The following is a 22,117-nucleotide window of genomic DNA, read 5'->3' on the forward strand; positions in this document are numbered from 1 at the left end:
CTCTTTACACTAAATCGTAAGTTTTGTCCCAATTCTTTAAGAATGACCCCTGAATCAGGAAGGCCGTAGAATAAATAATTGAAATTACTAAAAATGCTTTAGCATAAAGAGCGAGGTATTTATCTACTCCTAAATACCACACTCTTTATACTAAAGTATTTTTAGAACCCCTCATATACGTAATTATATCTGTTCGTTTTAAGTTTCAGTGCTACTCCTTACTTTCAATTGAAAAACCGTGTTCATGTTTATTTTTTCATTATTTTTTTATAGTAATGCTAGAAAATCCTGCACCCTTTTCATTGAATTTTTCTTCCCCCATGACATATTCCTCCAAGAAAAGATCCTTCCACATGGCCCCCTCCCCTCAAACCAAAAAAGTCCCCCTGAAAACGTCTGAACACTTCCCAATAACTATTACTGTATGTAAACACTGGTCAAAGTTTGTAACTTGCAGCCCCTCCCTCGGAGATTGTGGGGGTAAATGCATTCCCAAAGACATAGTTATTATGGTTTTCGACTATGCGGAATAAAATGGCTATCTCAAAATTTTGATCCCTTGACTTTGGGTAAAAAATGAGCGTGGGAGGGGGCCTAGGTGCCCTCCAATTTTTTTGGTCACTTAAAAAGGGTACTAGAACTTTTCATTTCTGTTAGAATGAGCCCTCTTGCAATATTCTAGGACCACTTGGTCGATACGATGACCCCTGAAAAAAAACAAAAAAACAAATAAACACGCACCCGTGACTGTCTTCTGGCAAAAAATACGAAATTCCACATTTTTACAGGTAGGAGCTTGAAACTTTCGCTATAGGGTTCTCTGATACGCCGAATGCGATTGTGTGATTTTCGTTAAGATTCTATGACTTTTAGGGGGTGTTTCCCCCTATTTTCCAAAATGAGGCAAATTTTCTCAGGCTCGTAACTTTTGACGACAAAGACTAAATTTGATCAAATTTATATATTTAAAATCAGCATGAAAATTCAATTCTTTTGATGTATCTTGTAGGATCAAAATTCCGTTTTTTAGAGTTTCGATACTATTGACCCGGGTCGCTCCTTACTACAGTTCGTTATCACGAACTGTTTGATTCACACCATCGCATTCAGCGTATTTTTTCTTCTTTTATCCAGGGGTGATCCTATCGACCCACTGGTCCTAGAATATTGCAAGAGGGCTTATTCTAGCGGGAATTAAAAGTTCTAGTGCCCTTTTTAAGTGACCAAAAATATTTGAGGGCACCTAGGCCCCTTCCCACGCTTATTTTTTCCCAAGATCACCAAATCAAAATTCTGAGATAGCCATTTTATTCACCATAGTAAAAAAAACCTAAAAACTATGAAATTGGGCACGACTTATTCCCCCAAAGTCCCCGTGGGAGGGGCTAAAAGATTCAAACATTGACCAGTGTTTACATATAGTCATGTTTATTGGGAAGTGTACAGACTTTTTTAGGGTTTTTTTTGGTTTGGGGGGGGGTTGAGGGGGCTTGGTACGTGGGAGGATCTTTCTATGGAGGAATTTGCCATGGAGGAACAGAACTTCAATGAAGGTAGCGCAGGATTTTCTAGCATTATTTAAAAAATACAATGAAAATATAAATATGAAAAGTTTTTTTTAACTGAAAGTAAGGAGCAGCATTAAAACTTTAAACGAACAGAAAATATCACACGTATGAGGGGTTCACCTCCTTGTAATACCTTGCACTTGACGCTAAAGCATTTTTAGTAATTTCAATGTTTAGCATTTTTAAATCATTCTTCAAGAATTGGGACAACATTTAAGCTTTAGTGCAAAGAGCGAGGCATTGACGAGGGGGTGAGCCCGTCATATACGTAATAAAAACATACGAATATAAAAGTTGTTCGTTACGCAAGTTATTTTGTAAGTTATATATATTTTTTACTAATGAAAACGTTCGTAAAAAATTTAAAGTTGTAGTTGCCTTTTTAAGTAATCAAAAAATTGGAGGGCAACTAGGCCCCCTCCCCCACTCCTTTTTTCTCCGAATCTTCCGATTAAAACTCTGAGAAAGCCATTTAGCCGAAAAAAATTAATATACAAATTGTGTTTTAATTATTTATGTGCTGAGAGCCAAAATCAAAACATGCATTATTTCAAAAATATTCCCTGCTCTTTTATTGTCGTGCTGTTTCTCTCATTTTAACTTCATTTTGTTTTTGCTTGTATTATTTGGCTGATTACCACTATTTTATGTCATCAAAGTCATGCAAATGGAAAATTGAAAGTACTGCCTGAATTTTTTTCAGATTGTAGGAGATGAGTTTCGATTTTTTTTCTATATTAAAATGCTTCCTATGAAGCTTCTTAAGGCATTTTAATTCTATTTGGTTTTTCAGGAAACTGTAGAAAGTTTTGATGATTCGAACAATTTACTCGTATTCAGAACTTTCTTTTGTAATGATGTAAGCAAAAAAGCACAACATACATTAATTTAGAAGATAGTTATATAAAACGATCAGCCACAACTTATTGTTGAATAAAAATCAAATAAGACAGTATCAGCTTGAAAGACCGTTAAACTAAAAACTACTTTCACTGCTAAAGTTACAATGAATATAGTAAAAATAATACAGGTTATTGATTAGTAGCAGTAGAACAACTTTTATTATCAAAACAATGAAATATCATATTGATCACAGTCTCGCAAGATATGCTTTTGCTGTGCTATTGGACAACAAAAACTCACGAGAAAAAAATATTGAAGTAATCCTCATCGTCGGAGTAATAATATTGCAGTAATCTTAGGAATCGCCGGAACCCAAGGAACTACCATCACTGTAATCACTGGAATCATCACTGTAATATTTAACCCCTGCCGAAAATTTATAATCAGACATGAAAGGCCAAAAATAAATTAACAGTTTTCCTATCTTTACGTCCTATTATTCCTACTATATTGATACAGCTAATTATGATAACCTCTCTTGAACATTGCTGCTGTGAGTATACGTAGGTTCAGTTTGAAATAGATATTTGCTTGGCAAAACTTAGACTTTAGTAATAATCCTTTTATTTAGACACAAAGATAAAAGAATGGTTATTGCACACATGGCAAGACACACCCGAATAGAGATGTTTTTCTGTGGCATATGTGGAAAAGGCTCGAACTGGCAGTCTGTTGTCCGGGTATGACTGTATTAATATAGCAATTGGTTATGGTATTGTAATACTGCATGGACGCTACCTATCTCTTTGTTTCATGTTGCCTTTGAAATTGTGGTATTGCATGCTTGTACATGCACTAGATTAGTTTGTTCAATTTCAAGTTCTTTAATATTCTTTAACTATACATATTTAAGACTATTCACATAACATCCCCGGCAGGGAGACTGGCCCCATGACCGGAATTCAATTAATTTGGTTAATCGATATACTTTCGAAGGGTGGGCTGAAATACTACCAACTTCTTTAACATGGTATCCTTGTTACATTGTCTCCCGTCCCTCGAGAGTACTATAAATTGTAGCAGATTTAAATCTATGTGTCGGTAACTCCCAGCCAATCACGAACGTGAAAAGAACACATGACTTTATGCTGCGGGCACCTAAAGTGAGTATTTCTCCATTGTAAAGCCAGATTCAAGTGATTTTCAATCCTCGCAAGAGAGTATACGATTTACGATTTTCCCTTTCTTATGACTGTCGTCCAACAGGCCTAATGTTATTCGAAAATTATAGAAGAAATGCGGTCGGTATCCAATTTCAGTAACGGCAGAGCATCAAATAAATTGCGTTTATCTAACATATAGTCAGCTAAATCTGACATACGCAGGTATCGAAGCTTTGGACAATATGTCTTCACAGTTTCGAGCGTTTTTCTAGTCACTTTACGACAACCCTGGAAAGAAGAAGAGAAAATTAAGCTCATGATTTCAAAAAAAGAGACAACAACTCTATGGCAATTAAACAAAATCGACATTAATTTAAAATGCTTCTCTATGCTTTCACCTTTCTTATCTTTTGTTTTGTTTTCGTGGAAAATGTAAAACAATTAAATTGTAAAATAATATGAAAAAAAAATTAACAGCAGGAATATGAAGAATTCATTTTTAATTTTTTTGCACATTTACTCTTTTTGTTTGACAATTAATATTCAAAACTTTGTTTTTCCATTTTTCAATGCTTTTGAAGACATGTCAAGTTAATTGACTATTCCCATTAGTAATTCAATATTAGCAAAAATTATAGCAGAACAATTGCCTTGCCATGTAAAGAACAACGTTAGGACAATGTAATCTTTTCTTTTGACCAAGGCACAGCCTAGACAAGGGATTGTCATATAATCTTCGAAAGGCGCTCATTCGATTAGAAATTGAAACTTCATGTGCCCTCTTTTAGAGTCAAAGCGATTTGAGGGCAATCAGCCCCCCCTCACGATCACTACTTCCCCATTCATACCAAAACAAAATTTTGAGATCGCCATTTTGTTCAACATGGTTGACAGGTCTTTGGACTTTTTGGAATTAAGTCTTTGAGGATGACCACTTTCTCCACCCCCAAAGCCCTTAAGGGCGGGGGCTATAAGTTATACTAGTTGCACATTTTTAACATATAAGGATTTTGCGGAAAAGGTGAGGGGACAAGCTCGATTGGAAATAAGAAGTTCTAAAGCCCTTTTTGAGAGTTAAAAGTGAACGGAGGCTAACTAGTGCCCCCTAGTCCTCTTTTCCCAAAATGTATCAAATAGAAATTTATAGATAGCCATTATATTCAAAACAGTACAAAGATCATATAACAAGGTCTTCGTGGTTTAGAAAACCCCAGAAAATGGGGGAAAGGATTGTAATTCATGCCCAGGGGCATATAAGATTTTTGTGGAAGGGGTGGTCGCATAAACTTTAGAGTAGGCTCATTTGATTAGAAACTAAAGGTTCTTGTTCCCTTTTTAAGAGTCAAAAGAGATAGAAGCCAACCAACATCCCCTCCCCCGAATTCCTCTTTTACCTAAACGCATCTGATTGATTCTTTGAGATAGCCATCGAAAGTAAGTTCAAAGAACTTAAAGCAGTGCCCTCAAGGTTGACAAAATCCTCCAGGGCTCAGGGGCGAGTTTTAAGTTTATGTTCCGGGGGCATATACCAAGGGTGGATCCAGGGGGCCAGGGGGGAGGGCCTGGACCCCCAAGATATTCTGGCGCCCCCATTCCGTTCTGTTTTCTTTTTTACTATTTTTTTTTAAGTAAACTTGTCAATTTGGTCAATTATTCGTAGCTTACTTACCCAATTAACAACAAAAGAACAAAGCTTTCCTATGAACATAAAGAGCAAAGTTGAAACTTATAACGAACAAAAATTATTTATCTTCAGCCGGTTCAGCATATATCTACAAAATTGACATAAAAATCTTTTGATTGCCGCTAGCTTCCACCTATTTTACGAGCATAGAAACTCATGTTTTGATCAATCAGCTTTGTTTCGTGTTACCAGAAAACGTTCGGTAACACCGGAAGTTATTGCTATTGGTCAATTCACAATTTGACATTAGATTGATAAGTAGCTTTGTAACTAAAATTTCAAAATGGATAAAAAGAAAGAATTTGGATACGAGCATTTAATGGACAAGAGACGAAGACTGATGGCCGAATGTGCAAGAGGATCGAAGGATATTTCCGGATATTTTAATAAAACATCCGGAAATAGAAAGGTAAGTTTTGGCTAATAATAAACCCCCTCCCTCCTCAAATGAATCCTTAATTTTAGTTTTGTGACTAATTAAATAGCGCATGGCCCAATAGGGCTTTCTTTCTGAATAAATCTATCCATCTATTTATTTTAATGACATAGCTAATTTGGTTGAAATTAGATGAATGAAAGAGTTTAAAAGCAATTTAGGTCAAGAACAGTTCCAAAGGGTCGGAGGGGGCGAGCCTCCCCCAAGATATTTCTGGTACTCTTATTCCGTTGTTTTTTTCTTTTTCAAATCTTTTTTAAAATAAACTTGTCAACTTAGTGCCCACCTCGAGTCACATTGGCGCCCTTGGTCTAGTGGCCCCCTCGCCCAAGATTTTGCGCTTCATCTGTTAGAGATTTAGACATGAAACAACTCGAACGATCAGTTTACGAATCATTTCGTCATAAAATTATAAGAAAAACCTCGTTTTCAAGAAAATTTATTCATATCATTAAACTTGCTTGCTAGTTGAAGTACTGATTCTGAGGGCAGATCTCCATCTTCAGATTGTGTTTTATTTTTTGGCACATTTTTTTCGATTCTCTTTCTAAAGAGCCCGTCAATTTAGGGTACGGTTTCCGGGACTTATTGATAGAGGTGTGAGGATGGCTCCCGGGAAAGGAGGCGCATTATAAACGGAGTTTTGGAAAACATGTTGGATATTTAAATTTGCCGAGTGGGATTTGGGAGAGACAATTCACATGCTCTATCTTATTGAGTTTCCTTACTATATTAAGATACAGGATAAAATACCATCATCCTAGGACGAAGTCCTACTGGAACGTCGTCTGTGTCATCTTAACATAATTTGAAAATTGGAAACTACCCAGATTGACAAGGTCGATGTAGACTGGCTGATTTACAAGGATCAATTATCTCTAGCTCTATCGTCCCTGCAAGACAACTTGGGAGACTATTCAGATTTTTTTTTTGCCCTTGTCTCCCTTCCTTTCGTCATTGACTACCCCAATATTACCCCCATATTTTTTTTATTATTACCCATAGAGCTTCTTTGATAGAAGCACATTTCTTGGGACCCATCTGCAAAACAGAAGTGATGGCCTGCAAAACAGCAGGTGAAAAATTTTAGGTCTGCGAGACGCCCAACGTTCCCGGTTGGGAGTACATTCGGTTAACTGCATTCTCTATTTGTTGATATTTTGGTGCAATTATTTCATAGATTCGAAGAGTGGTGATTATAGAAGAACAAAACGCTAAAACAAGAGGTTTCAACCACTTGCATTCCCTTGTACTCCGTTAGAAACCGACAGCTTTCAAAAAACATACTTTTTCCAATATTTAAAAAAAAAATCCAGAGAACGAAATTAAACCAAATCCAGGTCCTTAAAAATTTGGGAACTTCTCTGATTCTTATGACAGTTTAAGGGACGCTTAAAATTTGCCCTAGATGCTACCGTGTTAGTCATAAAAAATTTTGAAGTAAGTTGTTCCCAGTTGGGCGCTAATGGGTTAAGATGCAAATTATTAATACACGTGTAAAAACAGCGTTTTGACCGTGTTTCGGCACAACAAACTTTTTTGAGATAAGGCCGAACTTCCAAAATCATCTATATTGAAACACTGAAGTGGAGAATAAACTGAACTGAAGTGAACATAAAAAAATGCTGTATCTCTACTTAGGGTGCATTTTTGAAAATATTTTTCTTATTTTTCACTGCTTAGTGGGGAATTTTACAAAGAAAAAATGACCTAACTGGTTGTAACGAGAGAAATGCTCAGATTGATAATTAAAGACTTGATTGAGCACTGGAGGTCAATTTACTGATCAGACAGAATTAATGAAACCCAATAAATTCGTTTAGAAAAAAAGTTAACTCAGAAAAACGAATTTGCTTAGACACTGTGGATTTACGGTCGACGAGTATTGAGAAAAATATCAATTATTTTGAGTTGCTAATCTTCACTAGGATTTTTAAAGTTTTTTTAACAAGAAAAAAAACACAAACAAAATTTCTTTCAGGTGCCAGAAGTCTGTTGTTTCCCTCAGTTCAGGATGCTCATTAAAATTCAAAGACTCTGACGACAATTTTGCAGTTACCCGTTGCCTCTAATTCTCACACAGAATCGACTACAGAGAAACTGCCTACCAACTTCGCCAAGGATAACGAACTGTCACCGCCAACTTTTTCCCACGATTCCAACACAGACAGGTGAAACATTCTGACATTGAAGTGAAACATTCTGATCAGTTACCAGAAGGATCGAGAGATGATACAAGAACCAAGATGCAGCAGATGGAGACAACACACCCAAGTAGCAGTACATCCTCCTCGCTTCACACCGGCATCACGCCGAAACTCTGACTTCGGTTTCACAGTGATACTAAAAGAAACAAACCAACTAACATCTGGAGATATTACGTTTTTTAGGTTCCAACTTCAATTAAGTTCCAACTTCAATAGAAAAACGAAAGAGGGATGAAGTTACTCGTCGACTTAACATTGAGCTTCTTGCTAGGTTTACCTGGCTGTGGTGAGCCGTCACCAAGAACACGAGGGACTTGGGTGTAGTGTTTGTGTCATAATAAGAACCTCCATTAGCGGCGGAGGGCTGTTGGCTGTGTCTTGGGGTAAAAATGGTGCACTTATACAATATGCCAAGTCACAGTATTATATGAATTACCTGTGTAGAGCTGAAGCGTTTTTAGCTTCGTTCAAGCAAAAGGATCAAGAAGTCAGGAATGCCTTGAACTCTGAGAGAATTAAACAAATACACCAGAACCGTGAAATATTTACAAGCACTGTGGAGACAATTAAACTTTGCAGGGTACAGCGGGAGTAAATATGACTCTCTTATTGGATCAATACTTGTTTGTTAGCTTTTTGAAAGGCACGCCTAAGCCGGTTGACCAAGAATTTAAATTGACCTAGGACCATTAGATTGTCTGGGATGAGAGGTAAACAAGGCACACCTACCAATGGTCTTGGGCAGGTTGAACCAAGAATTTAGAATCACAACGCCACCCTTGTTTCAGTGGCTCCCCCCAGATATTTTTTCAAGATCCGCCCCTGGCATATAAAGTTTTATGGTATGGGTGGTCGTATAAACCTCAAAGACAAAAGACATTCAAATAACTTTCAGAGAATATCGAGCAAAATTTTGACCAACATTAATACAGGCTATGTGCATACGGGTTGTCAAAAGGGCATAACTCAAGAATGCCAAAGTATACTAATTTGGAACTTACAGGAGATGATAAGCAAGATGATCAATTGACCAAAAAGGCAACGTTTACACGCTATTACAACTAGAACTACCACTACTTCTACTGGTAAATATAATGCTACTGCTACTACTGCTCAATGAGAAAACTGCTTCTGAAGAAAGAACAACAAAGGCTATGGATATCGAAATAAACATTTCAGGGAGTGTTGACAGGAAAATTGAATTAAATCAAAACATACTATCTGCATACTGATGGCTGATACGGGCGTATGATCAGTATTTTTGTAACAGCTTACGGTATCAAGAGGAAATTTTGGAGCATTATGAGTGGGATATTCAACTGACCCAAAGGCAACGTATACCTACTACTACTGCCATTACAGTTACTCTTACTACTAATAATACACTATTACAAATCGCCGAAGATCGTCCTGATCGGCCAAACGTCTTGGGCTAAATGGAAAGCAGGTCATCCACAGTTTGGGTAGGAAGATGTTGTAAGGAAAGATTTAAGAAAAATTGGAACTTCCTGGGAGGGTATAAAGAGGGAGGCTTTGCTTAGATTAGGGTGGAAGAGGAGTGTGCGTAGCTGTATTGGCCTTAGATATATTGGTGCTGTGATTAGTTAGTAGTAGTACTGCCACAGCTGTTCCTACTATTACCACCCCTACCATGATATTGTACAATTGAGGTTATGAGAAGATACTAGGAGAAAATTTAAGGCTAGGAGAAAATAACACAGAATATTGAGGGCAAAGTTTAACTAGATGCTTTGAGGATACATATTGCTGATACAATCATATTAGCCATATTTTTGGAACGGCTTACCGTATCCATAGGACACTTCTGGGGCATAATGGGTGGGATGCTAAACTGACCAACAGGCAACGTGTGTCTGCTACTACTGCTATTAATGCTGCTGCTACTACTTTTCCTACTACTACCATTACTGCTATGACACTAGTAAAATTAAGGCTATGCATATTAAGGGAGAAATTTGACAAAATATTAAGGTGTAATTTGAACAAAATCAAAACACACAATGTGCATGCATGTTTTTAAAAAAACGTATCTCATGGAAATATTTGAGTCTTAACTTGAATATTACACTATAGAGATTACTTTTAGGGTAAAATCAATTCACAAAAAGGTAACATGTGCATTGCCCACTACTAACACTGCTACTTTTACTGATATTGCTGCTACTAAACTATTCAAGCTACTACTTCCATTGCAACAACTTGTAAGCCTTTGAATATTCAAGTCAAAAAGATATTTAATTGAGTCCAAAGGGCACATCAGTAATATTTTTCGATGGGCTTACCGTATCAAAGTGATAATTTCCGGGCATTATGGAGGGGATATTCAACTGACCAAAAGGCAACAGATTCATGCTACCACTCCAGTTGATACTACTGCTACTACCATAACTACAACTAATGTTAATACACTACTACTGCTACTACTTTTCCTACAGCCACCATAACTACTGTGTTACTAGTACTACTAAGGCTAAGTCTATGGAGGTGAAAATTTTAGAGAATATTGAGAGCAAATTTGAACTAAATTAAAATGCACTATGTTCATTGAGATTGTCAAAAGAGTATATCTTACCAATCGATTTGTGCATAAAGTTGAAACTCTCAAACTCTTACACTACTAGCAATACTACTACCACTGCTACATTTAGTTGTTCTACTACTACTACTATTAATCCAACTACTACTTCTATTGCAACTGCATGTAAGGCTAAGAGCATTAAGATGGAAATTTTGAGAAGAATACATATCGGCATCGTCATAGCAATGGCTAATTGTATTAAGTAGAAACTTTCAGTACTTCATGAAAGATATGTTCAACTGACCAAAAGGCAATATGTTAATACAACTGCTGCTACTAGCACAAGTTTCTACTACTGTTAATACCAATGCAATTACTACTAGTACTAATACTACAACTGTGGCTATTATAACAAGAGCTAAGAGCTCATGTGGCACTTGTGACGAGGTCAGAAGAACCAAAAACTCATATGGTATGAGCTCTAGCAAAATTCTAAGAACATTAGATTGCTTTAAAAAAAATATCAGAGGCTTAATACCGGTCGGGATTTAAAATAAGAGCTCTGAGTCACGAGGTCCTTCTAAATATCAAAATCCATTAAGATCCCATCACCCACTCGCAAGTTAAAAACACCTCAATTTTTCTAATTTTTTCTCTCCCTTGAGCCCCCCAGATGTTCGAATCAGGGAAAACGACTTCATCAAGTCAATTTGTACAGCTCCCTGACACGCCTACCATATTTCATCGTCCTAGCACGTCCAGAAGCACCAAACTCGCCAAAGCACTGAACCCCACCACCTAATTCCCCCAAAGAGACCAGATACAGTCCGGTTACGCCAGTCGCGTATCTACGACATTTATAAGCATTTTCCAAGATTTCTAGTTTCCCCCTCCAGCTCCCCCCCCCATGTCAACAGATCTAGTCAGGATTTGAAATAAGAGCTCTGAAACATGATTCCCTTCTAAATATCAAATTTCATTAAGATCTGGTCACCCGTTCTTAAGTTGAAAATACCTCAATTTTTCTAACATCAAATTAACAACCCCCAGCTCCCCCAAAGAGAACAGATCCGTACCAACTATGTCAATTTCGTATCTATAACTTGTGCTTGTTCTTCAGATGAAGTTTCATCTCGATATTTACACTCTAAGCATTTTCCAAGATTTCCGGTTTCCAAGATTTCTGTTTGCCCCCTCCAACCCTCTATGTCTCCGGATCCAATTAAAATTGAAAATGGAACATCTGAGACATAAGAATCGTCTGTATATCAAGTTTCCTCAATTTTCACGTTTTCCAAGAATTCCGGCTTTCCCCTTCAACTACCTTCAATGTTACCGGATCTGGTCGGGATTTAAATGAGAGTTTTAAAGCACCAGATCCTTCTAGATGTCAAATTTCATTCAGATCTGATTACCCGTTCGTGAGTTAAAAATACCTCATTTCTTCTAATTTTTCCGAACTACCCACCCCCCCCCCCCGACTCCACCAAAGAGAGCAGATTCGGTCCGGCTATGTCAGTCACCTATCATGGACTTGTGCTTATTCTTTCCACCAAGTTTCATCCTGATCTCTCCGCTTTAAGCGTTTTCCAAGATATTCAATCCCCCCCCCCCTAATGACACTGGACCCGGTCGGAATAAAAAATAAGATATAAGTTTTGAGGTCCTCCAAAATAAGAAATTTCATTAAGATACGTTCACTCTTTCGCAAGTTAAAAATCTCTAATTTGTTCTTATTTTTTAGAACTAACCTCCCCTCCCCCAAAGAGAGCATATCCGTTCCGGTTATGTCAATCCCTTATCTAGGACTTGTGCTTATTTTTCCCACCAAATTTCATCCCGATCCCTCCACTCTAAGCATTTTCCAAGAGTTTAGGTTCCGCCCCCCCCCCCAACATCCGCTTCACCGGATAAGGTTGAAATTTAATATAAGAGCTCTGAGATATGATATCCTTCAAAATATCAAATTTCATTAAGATCGATCGCTCCTTCGTAAGTTAAAAATACCTCATTTTTCTAATTTTTCAGAATTAACCCCCCCCCCACTCCCCCAAAGAGAGTGGATCCGTCCCAGTTATGTCAATCACGTATCTAAGACTTGTGCTTATTTTTCTCACCAAGTTTCATCCCGATCCCTCACCTCTAAGCGTTTTCCAAGATTTTAGGCTCCCCCCTCAATTCCCCCCAATGTCACCAGATCAAGTCGGAATTTAAAATAACAGCTCTGAGACACGATATCTTTCCAAACTTCAAATTTCATTAAGATCCGATCACTCTTCATTCTAAGATCACTTCAGTCACGTATCTTGGACTTGTGCTTATTCTTCCCACCAAGTTTCATTCTGATCTTTCCACTCTAGGCCTTTTCCAAGATTTCCGGTCCCCCCCCCCCAATGACACTGGATCCAGTCGGGATTTGAAATAAGAGATCTAAGTTACGAGGTACTTCTAAATATGAAATTTCATTAAGATCCAATCACTCCTTCTTAAATAAAAAAACCTCATTTTTCTATTCTTTTTCAAATTAGCCGGGCACCCCCCCCCAATGATCAAATCAGGAAAAAGACTATTTCTAATTTAATCTGTTCCTGTCCCTGATACGCCTGCCAAGTTTCATCGTCTTAGCTTGCCTGAAGTAGCAAAACCAGGACAGACAGACAGACCGACAGACAGAATTTGCGATCGCTATGTCACTTGGTTAATACCAAGTGCCATAAAAACTATTCCTAAAGATATGAAGGGCAAATTTTCAGGGGAAGATGAATTGGATCAGAACAGACCGTCTGTATGCGGTCTGTCAAATGGGGATATCAGCAATGTCTTAGGAACAGTTTTGTATGTAAGTTGAAACTAAAAGGGTATTTTGTGGGGGATTTTGACTTTACCAAAAAACAATATTTGAATCCTAATGATACTGCTTTTATTTACACTGCTACTATTGCTACTACTGCTACTATTACTACTACTGCTACTACTACTACTAGATCCCCATGCCCTCTGAAGACACGAATATAATTTGCAATTTACTGAAAACATACCAATGAATGTGCATTGTCAGTTTCAATATACATATGCTGATATTTATTCCTTAAAGTCTTAGAGTAATAGTTTTTTTATATATTAAAGAGAAAAATATAAAACATTTAAAATGTTTTATATGCTGCAATGTTAACTTCTGCTTCTATATATGCTTCTGTTGCTTCTATATTTCTGCGTTTATTTTATTTGCACTAGTTTCGTCCATATATAATAGATGGGCTGTGAAGAAATTATTTTTGTTCGTTTTAAGTCCCAGCTTCATTATTCACTTCCCTCAGAAAAACTTATTTGTTTAAATTAATAGTTGTATAACCAACAAAATCAAATCACAGGACATAAAGCTTTTCTCATCGTAATGTTTTTGACTTTTACCATTACATGCTAAATTTAACTCCAAACCCGGGTAGGTTGTTTCTCATTGAAGTACAAAGGACTGCAAATTAAAAACATATTGTGATCCCTAGCTCCATCTCAGGACTATTCATGCTTAAAACTGGGATGAGCTTTCTTTTGGTTATAAATAAAAAAAAAAAACTAATTTTTTAGGTGAAAGTAAGGAGCGACATTAAAACTTAAAACGAACAGAAATTACTCCGTATATGAAATGAGTTGTCCCCTTCGCAATCCCTCGCTCTTTACGCTAAAGTTTGACTCTTTGCCACAATTCTGCTTTTTAAAACAATTAAAAGCTTTAGCGTAAAGAGCGAGGGATTGCGGAGGGGACAACTCATTTCATATACGGAGTAATTTCTGTTCGTTTTAAGTTTTAATGTCGCTCCTTACTTTCAGCTAAAAAAATTAGTTTTTTTTATTTAATTTCTGAACGTTTTTGAATTAATGCATGTTTGGTTTTGGCTCTCCGCACATAAATTATTAAAATGAAATTTGTATATTAATTCTTTTTTTGGCTAAATGGCTTTCTCTTAGTTTTGATCAGATGATTTTGAGAAATAAGGGGTGGAGAAGGAGGCCTAGTTGCCCTCCAATTTTTCGGTTACTTAAAAAGGCAACTAGAATTTATAATTTTTAACGAACGTTTTTATTAGTAAAAAATATACGTAACTTAAGAATTAACTTACGTAACAAACTTTAATAACCTTATATTTTTAATATGTATACGAGGGGGTTTGTACCCTCGTTAATACCTCGCTCTTTACACTAAATCGTAAGTCATCCCCAAAGACATAGTTATTATGGTTTTCGACTATGCTGAATAAAATGGCTATCTCAAAATTTTGATCCGTTGACTTTGTGAAAAAAATGAGCATGGGAGGGGGCCTAGATGCCCTCCAATTTTTTTGGTCACTTAAAAAGGGCACTAGAACTTTCCATTTCCGTTAGAATGAGCCCTCTTGAGACATTCTAGGACCACTTGGTCGATACGATGACCCCTGGGGAAAAGAAAAACAAAAACAAAAAACAAACAAATAAACACGCACCCGTGATTTGTCTTCTGGCAAAAAATACAAAATTCCACATTTTTGTAGATACGAGCTTGAAACTTCTACAGTGGGGTTCTCTTATACGCTGAATCTGATGGTGTCATTTTCGCTAAGATCCTACGACTTTTGGGGGGTGTTTCCCCCTATTTTCCTAAATAAGGCAAATTTTCTCAGGCTCGTAACTTTTGATGGGTAAGACTAAACTTGATGCAACTTATATATTTAAAATCAGCATTAAAATGCGATTCTTTTGATGTAGCTATTGGTATCAAAATTCCATTTTTTAGAGTTTCGGTTACTATTGAGCCGGGTCGCTCCTTACTACAGTTCGTTACCACGAACTGTTTGATTAGAAGAATATTAAGGTAAAAACACTAGGCACAGTTCTCCTTGACATAGTTGCATTGAACCGTGAAATAAAGTGGGAAGAAGTCGAAACTAATTCCGTAAATTGACTAAACTATTCGCTTATAGACATTCAGGCGTAATTTTTTTTTTTCAAACCCAAAATGTTGATGAGACATTATTTGCTTTTTAAACGATTGGCATGAATACTGGATGAATACCTTCAAAGCAATACCAAAAAATCGTATAAATGCTTTAATGATAATAACTATGCATCCAACATGGATTTGTATTTTGGAATTTTTGCTACTAATCGAATTTGATACTCTCACATTATATGACAAGAATTAATAATAAAAATAATATTGTCAGAAGTGAAAGAGAATGAGGATTTTATTGATATATAATAAGGTCTGAAACGCTAATTTGACAAATTTAACAAAATAGAATGATTAATCTCTCGAAGATCTACTTGTAGGCAAGTCAATTATCGCATAGATTCACGTAAAAACTTAAAATACTTGAACCAATAAACTTATTAATGTATAGCTTAGATAGTTAGCTATTCAAGGATTCTACTTCTAAATCAACTTCTAAACGAAATCTAAAATCAACTTCTAAACACAAGATAGACAAATAGGAGGACAGATAATACTAGATTAATTCTAACAGGAGTGGTAAATAATGTTAAATGAGAGAAAATGAAGTAAACGGTTTAAGCTTCTCTCAAACGCATTGTAATCTATCAAATCCACTACATATAAAGGGTCAGGAACGCAATATCACTTCAAAATAAAACTATTCATGCAATGCAGCGAGAATCTGACTACAAACTTGAGTAAACGACAAAACCCCGATCGAACCTTTAACTGCTCAGTTTTAGACAGCAAATCCAAAAGTGATGAAATATACAGTGCGTGAGGCAGAGCTAGGGCACTATATAGTTTAGCAAGTACACACTAACTATAACTATACTTCAATGCAGCCAAATTGGCATAGCTGGTGCGGAAGCACAGGCTGTGATATGGCATGTCAACAGTAAGAATACGGCTATTATGCTTATATGGACCATAAACAAGGCGGAGCTAATTCAGTGAATAAGATTGTATAATTGATTTACCAGCTACAATAACAGATAAAGATGAAATAGGTTTACATTGAGCATTATACTCAGGAAATTCAGTCTTAATAGCATCAACATTAAGTCCTAAGAGCTTCAAAGAATTTGCTTGAAAAGAGGTTTGTAAAGAGGCTTGAAAGAGGTTTTAAGCATTGTCCCTTGGAGGGAATGATTAAATTGAACTTTTATTTATATGTTATGGAAAGGCAGTGTGGTCTCTGAAAATGCAAACAAAATATTTTATAAGATCCCAAAAAGTAGGTTTCAATGGATGCATAGATCTTGGAGGGGGGGGGGGGGTTAAGCATTGTCCCTTGGTGGGAATGATTAAAATGCAGGAACATAATTTTAGGCTGTAAATTCTCCAAGAGAGAAAAATATAGTGAAAGGAGTGATTCCCCCCCCCCCCTGCTTAGGTACGGTTTTACAGAGGTTTGCTTGTAAATTAGAAAGACTTGAACTGATAAGCAGCACATCATTTGCAGAGTAAATCTAACTAAAATCAAAAATATCACAATCAATTCTCCATTAATTGTCCTATTTACAGTGGTCGTAAGAATGCTAAACATAGTAGGACTTAAAATAGAACCATTCCTGAGTCCTCTAATATGACGAGTAAGCCCAGTTAAAATACCTTTTCAAGTTCAACCCTAACATAACTAGGACTATACCAATATGAAGGCAACGCAACAATATGGTGCGTAACTCCAAAATGATGCAGAGGCAAAAACAATTTTTCAAGAAATTCCCCAGTCTAGACACTCTCGCCCGAGTCAACCTAAGATCCACTACCCAACCAGTGGGTTAGGTTGAATTCTAAATTCTTGGTTCAACCGGCCTAAGACCATAGGCTGGTGTCCCTAGTTTACCTCTTATTTAAGGCAATCTAATGGTCCTATATCAATTTTAGATTATTGGTCAACCTGCCTGGGACTCTAGGCAGGAGTGACTTGCTAAAAGATAAGAAACAGATATTGGTCCAATAAGAGAGGCACACTTACTCCCGCCATTTACCCGTGCCAAATTAACAAAACACTAGGAGAACTATAGGTTCTATCACTATTTTAGCTCTATGACTATCTACCTTGGTTCTATTGCCCTAGCAATGACGCATGGGCGGATAGTAGACAAACATATCTATTAACAAATTAACTAACATCATTTTTATACATCCGGTATATTTCGGTACACTCGGTATATTCCTTTTGTCTTTCTAAAAGGCTGAAAAGCAGACCAGATCTTGGCTTATCACAGTCACACCAAATGGGATACCACATTTTTGAATGTCTTTTAGCTGCCCTTTAGCTGGGATCATGACTTCAACCGAACTTAAGGGTACTTTTCTTTACTTTAGCTACCGGGAGAGGCTTCCTCCCCACACTTCATAGCATGAACGATTTCAGCAGTACACATATCAAGTCTAATGCTTACGCTTAACTCATGAAGTATAAGTTGAAATATCAGTTTACTTTTCATCAGTATATCATCTAGACTACCTTGATAGAGAATTTTATCAACATTTTACCACTATGTCTAATAGTAATACCGCGGGGGATTTGTCTTAGTATTAGGCAAATAACTAATATAAATGAGATACTGAGGTGATTGCTGAATGTTTGTTCAATTCCACTGCAACATTCGAAGCAAGAGTAAAATTAGAGACAGCGTGATCTATAATCCTTTTCAATTTCTATTAGCTAGCACATTAGGGTTGTATTCCTAAGTAATTTTAGTAGTATTTTTCACCAGGTCATTTGCGATTTACTGGCAGTGTTTGTCTATTGCTATATTAATCGGAAAAGTTAAATTTTATAGAGCTCTATGGTGTATGTTTTCCTCATTTTCTACGGACTTTTCACACGCGTTCTACATTTTCAAATTTGGCGCCCGCTAAGTACTAAAATTACCTCAATTCATATACAAATCTTTTTTCATTAACGATTGAGTTCCTGTGTTTTCAGTATGTTAAGACGTATACAGTTGTTTAATTTCTATAGAATCAACACAAAGAATGGGCTTAGACCCTCATAAAACTATTAAAGCCAATATTTGAGAAAGGAATATTGAATGTTATTTGTTAATTGTAACTTTTTACTTATATTTGAAAAACTTCTCTGGTGGGGAAAGTATTATTAAAAATAGTTTCTATTTGTCTATAATAGCTATTACTTTTTATTATTCAAATCAGGAATATTCATAAGGCTTTTCTAGATTTTTTTACTGTAAAATACATGATATCGGGTTGATATTTATAGTTAGGAATTTTTTTTTTAGTAACAATAATACAGAAAAACTTTTAATGGATGCATATGGGGAGATTGCTCAAATAAACATATGATTAATCTGAAAAAAATTACACTTCCTAAGTACTTCATTACGGACAAAAATTCCTGCAAGGATTTCAATCTGTATGATTTGACACTGCAGTGGGAATTGCAGTGGGACACTGCACCGTCTACATCTTCACTAATCTAACATCCAATATTTAATTGGAAACTTAGACATGGTGCGCCATCTATGAGTCAAAGAAGTATTAGGGTTTTCAACCTAAATGAGAGACTGGTCTGGGGCTCATTAAAGACAGTGAAGTCGAAAAAGACATATATTCCATTTCAGTTTGATGGAAGACAAAAAAGTGCAGCTGCAACATCTCAGGAGCGGTAATGGAATGAGGTTGAAATTTCCAGAAAATGTTATACCAAAATGCTTTGCGAACCCTTGTTGACAAAAGAATGTAACAGAAACCTTATTAATGATAGTTTCGTATATATTTATACAGGTAGGCGTTGAGGTGCTATCATTTCGCCAACTCTGTTTAACAATGGCATCTTAGATACTCAATCAAAATCCGCATCCCCATGCATAGAGGCAGCAACATACGTGGCACTTGTCAGTTATGAGCATGATATCCTTAATCTTAGCAAGATGATACAAGGTACAGTGGAAAACTAACATTTCACTCGAAAATGAATATTTTAAACTGTGTACTGAGTTTAACTGTGAAAAATCTGAGCTTCTTCCTTTAAAATGGAACAATGCAGGTCCCAAATCGTTGGTCCACCTGGGGCGTTTTTTTCATAAACCCAGTAAACAACTTCTTTATCTTGGTCTTTCCATTAGGCGATGACTAAAACAAACCTGTTTGCTTCTTATTTCCCATCTTGAAAGAAAGGGTTGTATGTCTAAAGCCTCAACTGTTCGAAAAAAAAATCCAACGAAATAATCCTTGCTAGACAGTATAATTCAACAACACTACCATATTTTATATATATAGCATCATTTAAGGAGATTTTACACAAAAAGGGTGAAGGTAAAATCTGTTCAGCATATTTCAGTTTACAAAATTGTTACTTCATTTACCCCCATGGACCCACAAATTTATAAATTCATAAATTTTAAAATAGTGGATTGTGATACATACCCATGTATGTTTTGGAACATGATCACAAAATCGGTTTCAACTGTGGCATATCCTTCTTATACAATGATGTTTGTAGTGTTATGTATGTAACAGTTGTTCAGAGTTTAAAATGTGTTCTTCATCAATGGCTTGACAAGCGTTATGATGTATTTTTTTGTTATTCCCCTTTTTATGTCTTTTTCTCTATTTGGTACTCTGCCTGTGTTGACTTTAACTAAATAAAGGCTATTAAAAGTAAATACACAAAGGTTTTAAATAAGTAAAGGCTACATATAAAATAATGTAGCAATGTCGAAGATACAATCTATTGAAAAAAAAAACCTGAAAAATGGGGACAACCAACTAAAAATTACCTTCAAGTTTAGGACACGTAGTCTTTTTAATTCCGGAAGGAGTTTAGACAAACCCAAGTCAGTAACGTTAGTAAAACTCAAATCCAATTCTTCTATACATCGCTTGAATGATTCTGGCTGAACTGAAAGATTCACAAGACCACAGTCGGTAATCTAGAATTAGAATATAATTTGAAAAATTCGAATATCATAAATGCATTTATATCTAAAACTGGTCCAAATTGAATAGCAGAAAAATGAAAAGCACGTGTAAGAGTAGATTAAAAAAGTTTATTGTTCTTTACAAAGTACAATATAGGGTATTTATACCCTATGTACTTTGAACAAAACTCATATACTAAGTACATAATTAATACAATTTGAACATCATATACCCATATATTTTGAACAAAACTGCATCCATATTTATATTTCAAAGGTTTCAAATTTATTTTATATCTTAGGGCAAAAGACCGACAGAAAACAATAAACAGTTCAAAAGATGATATTTTATCATCATTTTTCATTATAAAATCTGACCAATAAATTTTATACATTGAAGTATATAGTGTTCCTTTTTTATGCCATTTTCAAGCTTTTGCTGTTTGTCAGAACAGCACATCCTGCTAAAGTATTTGACACAATGGAAGTGAGAGGAGAATTATTTTGTGAAGAAGGATTAAACACATTACTTAAAGAATTAAAACAATAATCAATATGGCACTGTTTAGTCTGGTAAATGAGTCTTTTGAATATGGTGGTTGCAAAGCTACAGATAAATTACTGAACATAGTGAAAGTATTTTTTTGAAAACAGGAAGGTACATAGCAATTTTAGAAAACTTCAACTAAACTCCTATATAGGAATGATGAGTCACAAGTAAGGATCCATCACAAGTAAATTGCTTAGAATGATGATGCCATTCGAACTAAAAATCCTGGGATCAAGTTCCTTTTTTATACCTATCCTGTGATAATACTTAAAGAGAAAAAAGCGTCGCTTTAGGAAGAAGAAAGGATGGGACCCCTGTATGGTGTACCAAATAAACATTAAAGTGATAATTGCTAAACTGATAAGTGCAATGTCCAAAAATAAAATTGCAAAGGTTAATCTAGGGCACTGGGTTAGTGGCTATTTTTGAATTGAACAGGAGCTGTGCAGCGATGCGTTCTATCCCTATTTATATAGATAATTTTGATGAGATTTATCCTAAAGAACAGAGCAAAAGCTACGGAGAAGCAGGGAACTAAATGGAAAAGTTGAATTCTCCTAGACTTAAATTATAGTAAGGATTTGAGCGGTCTAGATGAACGTCGAGCAGAATAATAAATTTTTGGAGGTTTTGAGAGTATATGTAATCAATATGTATGCATTATGTATCTACGCAAAAAGAGAGAGAATTACAAACCCGATAGCAGTTTCTTAAAGAAAGTTTCTTTAAAGAACAGAATGTAAATGCTGACTCCAAAGATACGTCAGTCACTTGGTTGTAACTGAGGTCCAACTCAGTCAGCCCTGCAAAGAAAAAAGAAATTGATTAAAAAAAGACAAAAAACACGGCAACAAAGAGAGTCATACAAAAACAAATAAAGATTCTGTAAATTATTTTTTTTTAACTGGAAAAATTGCCTAAAAACATGTAGAGTAAATTGTAATTTGAAAAATAGGTTTCAACGATGTTCTAGCACTTTAGATAAGAAATAGGGACTGGGCTGCCTCAACACAATATACCACCCTCAAAATTTAGATATCTTTACAGGTAATGCAATAATTTCTTATTTTCTTCGACGAATCTTTTCTTCTGATTTCTTTCTTCACTCAATTGCTAGTTTGAATTTTGTCCTAATTCTTTAAAAACAACTCCTGAAAGACAAGGGTCACTCAATTAGATTACGATGGCTTATTAGAAAGGCTTTTGACAGTAACTAACTAAAATATTGGTCATTGACCAGGGGACGTGTCAACCATAGAGGCATAG

At 35.9% G+C, this 22,117-nt stretch overlaps 1 protein-coding gene across 2 annotated transcripts in view; it reads right to left on the bottom strand.

Moving 5' to 3' along the window:
- Positions 1-1,599: 1,599 nt before the first annotated feature.
- LOC136042735 (uncharacterized) overlaps positions 1,600-22,117 on the bottom strand; it is a 48,403-nt gene continuing 27,885 nt past the window's right edge. Inside the window, exons 4-7 of one of the 2 annotated variants that reach the window (XR_010621405.1) lie at positions 21,548-21,654; positions 20,161-20,313; positions 7,803-8,037; positions 3,726-3,862 (exon numbers count right to left, since the gene is read on the bottom strand). Coding sequence is in view for 1 of the 2 variants with exons in the window: in XM_065727699.1 (XP_065583771.1) it covers positions 3,686-3,862; positions 20,161-20,313; positions 21,548-21,654 (437 nt within the window). In the remaining variant the exon portion in view is untranslated. Of the gene's footprint in view, positions 3,863-7,802; positions 8,038-20,160; positions 20,314-21,547; positions 21,655-22,117 lie in introns of both variants that reach the window. The other variant, XM_065727699.1, reaches the window with a different exon arrangement.

Source organism: Artemia franciscana, unplaced genomic scaffold, assembly GCF_032884065.1.
Source record: "Artemia franciscana unplaced genomic scaffold, ASM3288406v1 Scaffold_188, whole genome shotgun sequence".
In the NCBI taxonomy this organism is placed as follows: domain Eukaryota; kingdom Metazoa; phylum Arthropoda; class Branchiopoda; order Anostraca; family Artemiidae; genus Artemia; species Artemia franciscana.